The sequence below is a fragment of the Empidonax traillii genome, unplaced genomic scaffold, assembly GCF_003031625.1.
Source record: "Empidonax traillii isolate 1590-97213 ecotype Southwest subspecies unplaced genomic scaffold, ASM303162v1 scaffold1067:size500408, whole genome shotgun sequence".
Classification (NCBI taxonomy): domain Eukaryota; kingdom Metazoa; phylum Chordata; class Aves; order Passeriformes; family Tyrannidae; genus Empidonax; species Empidonax traillii.
Genome location: NW_020956260.1, coordinates 437327 through 442982, shown reverse-complemented (window position 1 = coordinate 442982; position 5656 = coordinate 437327). Strand labels below are relative to the sequence as shown.

General features: G+C 40.9%; 1 protein-coding gene across 1 annotated transcript in view; it reads right to left on the bottom strand.

Annotated features, from left to right (window-relative positions):
• LNP1 (leukemia NUP98 fusion partner 1) overlaps window positions 1-3607 on the bottom strand; it is a 10385-nt gene extending 6778 nt beyond the window's left edge. Inside the window, exon 1 of the mRNA XM_027904590.1 lies at window positions 3317-3607. Coding sequence (XP_027760391.1) covers window positions 3317-3466 — 150 coding nt within the window. The 5' untranslated portion in view covers window positions 3467-3607. The remainder of the gene's footprint in view (window positions 1-3316) is intronic.
• Window positions 3608-5656: the final 2049 nt, after the last annotated feature.

The following is a 5656-nucleotide window of genomic DNA, read 5'->3' as shown; positions in this document are numbered from 1 at the left end:
CCATGGCTTCCTTTCCTTCTGAAAAGCTTATAAACAAGCATATATTCCTTAATAATATTTGGGTTTCTAACTGATCTCTAGTAACAATGTTGTGATAAATGTTCAGTCTGACTTCAGCGTAAATTAAATGTTAGTAACTTCAACAGCAGTCAGTCATTCTGCTCCCACTCTCAGCTGTTTTTATCAGATTTTCTCCTGTGAGCAGCAACACCTATTTGAAGGCTTATACGTGTATAGGTTGTAAAGCCCTTACCAGCGCTCCTTTGCCTCCTGTCTTTTTCCCACAGCAAAATGTCTAGGAGGTAAGAACTGCCCTAAACCAAAATACTGCAGGATAACCAGAATGTGTCAAGGAAAGTCATAGCTGGAGGCTTCAAAAAGGGTATCACAGTTAATTTGCCTAAAGTTTGCCAGGGGAACAAGCTAAATAGAGGAGATGGAAACAGATGACAGTTCTCCCCCGGCAGTTTTCACATTCACTGTTGGCCCACAGCATCCAATACAACTCTGAGGCTTTTCAGGAGAGTTGCATGTTTTAGCCTGACTTGCCCGTGACCTGGGGAAGGATGAATAAAATTTTGTATTCCCCTCTGCAAAATGTGAATGACAATAGCAAAAGCATTTTGTGAAGCTCATCTCAATAATGTTTCTGAGGTGTACCAAGATGTCAGGGAAAAGTAATGAAAACTGTTGTTAGTTTGTGAGTTATTCTACAATGCTTTTCACTTATTTTTGGAGGGGGCTGTACCATGATAGAGGCCACAGAAGTTTACTATTGTATTTGAGGTGAGAGCAGTGGCTTGAATGTCTTACTACAGCACAGGAAAGACTACAAAGACCAACACACCAATTTGGAGCTGAAAGTGATTTCCGGCGTTATGTAAAACCCCTTTTATGCTATAGTGCGAGCATTTTGCTATGTAATACCCAAACACTCCTGGTGCAGCTGCAGTTCATGTGGGCAGGGCTGCACTATTGCTGATGCACTGCACATCAGCCTTGGATACCAGACAAAGTGTGCTGGCAGTGCTGTTTTGGCAGTACCATTGTATCTGCAGCTTTTGTCAACAGCTGTGTCAGAACCCGCTGACTTGATTTTCACCTGAACAGTGGAGTTACTTCAATTTAAGATGTTGCAACAGATAAAAGGGTACACAGTCATCTGCTGTGAAGGTTAATTTACAGAAGAGATGCTCTCTAATCTCAGTTATTATTCCTCCTGATTAATAGCATGGTTCTGATAAAATTAAGACAATATTTAAATAACAATAAAAGTGTTTTGAATCTTACGATAGTTAGCATTTGTAATAATGAATCTTACAGTATTTATAATTTGTAGTAACTGTAAAAAACACACGGCCAGGTGCAATAGCAAGCTGTTGCTCTCAACCACCAGATGCTCTTTCTGAAGGTATTTCTAAGGCATCACTAGTGCTGATTGTTTTAATTTTTAGCTTTGGTTAAAGGCAACATGTTTTGGTGCTCTCTACTACCAGCTAGTCAACTTTCAAATCAAAAGTTTCATCTCAGAACTTATCCCCAAATCATAAAATCACCAAACAAATCTTCCCTTCTCATTCCTCTATTCAACTTCTGGCACTGAGAAATAAAGAAGTGAAAATTTATATCTTACATATAAAACTAAGGGAGCAAGACAAATTTGTGTGAAGCATTAATGCAAAAGCCAGACATATATGTGTACATGATAATTTTAACTTGTTGAACAATAATGTCAAAAAGTCACAGCCTTTCTGTCAGCTAACTTAATCAAAATTCAAGGCATGGATTTAGGGATGCAACTATGGCAAAGTATTTGAATAGCTACTAGTTAAGTATTTAAACAGCTTTTGAACAAACTGAATATAAGAACATGCTTCAAATGAAATGTCTGTGCACACATAAATACAGACACAATATAGAAGAATACACGAGATGTGTTCAGCACCATGCTGAATGGAAAGTGATTTAAAGTACATTCTTACACTTCAGTCTGTATTGAGGGGTATAGAAATCACACATGCATAGATCTCTGAAGGAAAAAAATAATATACAGTAAAATTAATTAACACCTCCCCTCTACACACTAATAAATAGTATGTTTCCAGCGTTCTGATGGAATACACCAGCAAAGCTCTAGCTCAGAGTCTGTCTTGCAGTCTGTGGCCAAGGTGAAATGTAACAGTAAATAACAAATGTGGCTGATCAGACCAGAAGTTATGTCTGAAGGTTACTTCAGACATGAGTTTAAAGAGGGAGGAGGTGGTTTTGGACTCTTTCGGTTTCTTAGCCAATTTTTTTGAACATGAAAAATCCCACAGCTTAGAACATGGCAGTTCCAGTAGAGAAACTGCAAGGTGAAAACATAACATGGCTTGAAAATAAAAGTTTGGGAAAGATTGGCTGTTTTTCCTTCATATATTAGCATTTCCTTTGTTGCAGCCAAAATGATCTGAGGATATAAGTAAAAAATGGCTTTAGGGAAACATAATATCTTTGTTTAGCCAACTGATGTACTTGGGAAAAAAGAGACAGGTTTGGACCACCTAAATTTTCTTCTAAGAGCTGAAATAAAAGCAACAGTCTTTGAGTAAAAAGAAGAATGTGAAAGCTGTTTTCAGTTTAACTTAATTTTCAACACCAGACAGTTGTGAGCTGCCTTAAAAACCTGCTTCTGCACATGAACTTTGCCCCTTTCCAAACTATTTTGTTAGTTTAAGAACAAAGAATGTACTTCTACTTTAAAGTCTTACTTCACATTTTAATAAGCTTTGTTATGTATTGTATCCTTGTTTTCAGAGTCAGATGTTTTAAATCAGAAGAGACCACATCCTCCAGCTTAATTAGAAGTTGCACCTGCAAACCGCTAAATCCCAGGGAGTAAAACTTCCTGGAGACAATATGGTTACAGAATTAGGTCCAAATCCTATCAATACCTATGGAGTTACATAGTTTTACATATGAGAACAGACTTGTTAAAGATAGTCTTCATGTACGCCGGTTGCAAAATGTTTTGATCTCTGCCAGGTCATGCTAAGCAGACAGAAAAACACTGTAACGCATATATAACGTGCTTCTTATGTTTCTGGTCCTGTCATCATTTATCTTGGAATTTGCCCGTTTTCCTGTATTCGAAGACACCAGAGGTCTGACCCTGGTGGGAAGCTTAGTCCAAAAAGCAACCAGCTGCTGCCAGCAGGAACTGAACTTACTTGGTAAGGTGTACCATACACATCCTGATACATTTCTAGGGCCAATGGAACTTATATTTATGCATAAACCACATGCACACACAGAGAAAACTGCGCACAGCTCTTACCGGTAGGGATGCTCTCCTCTCATTACAGAATCGTGTCCAATGTTTCTTGTGGCCTCGACCCTCTTTCTCATTCTCATCAATCAAGTTGTGGCCCCAGAAGCTGCTCATCCATTTTGCGAAGAAGATATCATCATCCTCCTCATATTCCATGTACAGATGTTCCAAACTTGGGGGGGTGTCTCCCAACCAGACAAGGAAAAGCAAGGTCAAATTCCACCACCAAGCCAGTAATTTCACACTGTTCTGCCAACAAGAGGAAGCAGAGACGCAGTTTCAACCACTCTTGCTGCACAAACCCATCCCACTGCAGCCCTGGGCACTGTCTAAACACAAAGTCAATCCTTTCTCATTTCTTTTCAACAAGGTTTCTTTTAACCTTTCCATTGCAGCGCTGTCCAATATGACACTGCCGCAGGGGGCTGCTGGAGGGGGGGTTGGCTACTCTGTGTGTGTGGCTGTTGAGTGCACCAGCTGTCAATACCAATGGAGAATTGCCCACAGTTACATGCCTGGGAGGTGTGTACACAGACCCAAAGCAGGCCTGTGATTTTGAGAAGTAGAATCAACATATTGATGTTGGTCAGGAACTGGCACGGCTGCTTGCAGAGACACAACTGGCTCTGTGGGAGGGAGCACAAATGGCCAACTCTTCCCAGGTTTCTCTCCCTCCTGACTTCTGTTGCCTCTGCTCTTCCTTCAGTATTTAGAAAATGTGGTCTGTCTAGGTAGAAGCAAGCCCCCTCAAAAGGAACTGCTTGTTCATTTTTGGGTTATGACGGACAGTGGAAACTTGAGTCAGGTGCTTTTCACCAGAATAATTTCATCTGCCGTACAGGAAGAAGTCGCCGCCTCACTTGAATGCACACAGGGTAAAAATACGTCTGATTCCTCCTCACCAGTCCTGGGTGTAACCCATACAGGCCATGTCTATACCACAAACAGAATAGGGCCAGGGACTCTTTTCTGGCCCTGAATCTAAGTTTCTACACTGAACACAGGTACCCTACATGGCGCTTGTGCTGTGCATCTCCTTGAGGCTGTACGTACTGCACTGTGGCTGTAATATTTTGTTGTGATTTTTGTGTATTTTTTATTTTAAATTATCTGATAAAACACAAAAACTCTCTTTTGGTCCATGAAACTTTTGATTGTATGGTACGAAACTGGAAGATGTGTTACATGGCTAGGGACATGGCAGAAGGACAAGGAGGAGGACTCTAAGGCTGTAGAGCCTGTTGGGGTAGTGTTGGAAGACTGGATAAGAAACCAAATCTAACTTCTTATTGGAAGTAGTCCTTGGTGTGTTCTAGGTGTTCTCCTGGTATCTAGTCATTGCTGTGGAGATGTTACTCGGCCTTGGCCAGACGTATGCCAAAAAAGTTTGCTGGTAATTTAGCATTACAGAGAATCAGTGGTCCAGCATTAAATCTTGCCTTTTCCACAACCTACTTAGAAATACAGATGTAGTAACAAAAGTCCAGTTTCATTCATGTGGGTGCAGGTAGGAGGTTTAACACCAATGTAGGACTCTTCTTTCTAAACAATAAGGGTAAAGGGACCAATGGATGCCTATATGCCCAAGTTTCACCTTGTCCAGGGCAGGCAAGACTGTGATTAGCACGGGGACTTGGAGTACATGGGTGTGCAGATGGCATTGCCTCAGATGTGATGTACCAGAGCTTGGACACAACCAAACCTGCGGTAGGCTGCTTTCTTGGCAGAGGCACAGGTGGATAGAAGCAAGTAAAATAAAAAGACACCTGAAGCAATAAAAAGGCTGATTTTTCATGTGGTAAAGAACACTCCTGGCCATATTCTGACAGCCTGAATTCAACTTACATCCTTGAGGCCACCCATTTGTACACGCAAGATACTTTTGCAGGCCTATAGTAGTTCATAGGAAACATCAAGTATGTGGAATTGAGGCTGTCCCAGTAGGAAGTTATCAACCTGTTGGATACGTGTTTTCCCCTCTGTGGTTTGAGTTTCTTCTTTTCTGACATATGCAAGACAGAACTGCAGGTTGTTGTGTGGAACAGGAAATGCTTCTGCCATGCTGAGACAGGTGACAGTGAGAAGTGGAAGAGAGGTTGTCCCACAGCTTTGTCAAAATATGCGTATGTAAATAGTAATAATCCATAAATTAGAGGATACATCTCAAACTGTTTACTACCAGGCACTCAGATATACTGACTCAGAGTGCAGCAGGGCAAATTTTAGTTGGGCTCCTGAAGTATTTGCTTTGCAATCTTCCTGTTGTTTATATTTTCAGTCCTTTTTTTCTACACTGCAATATGTGTGAAGACACATATTCCTTCCATTTCCCTGCCACCTACAATG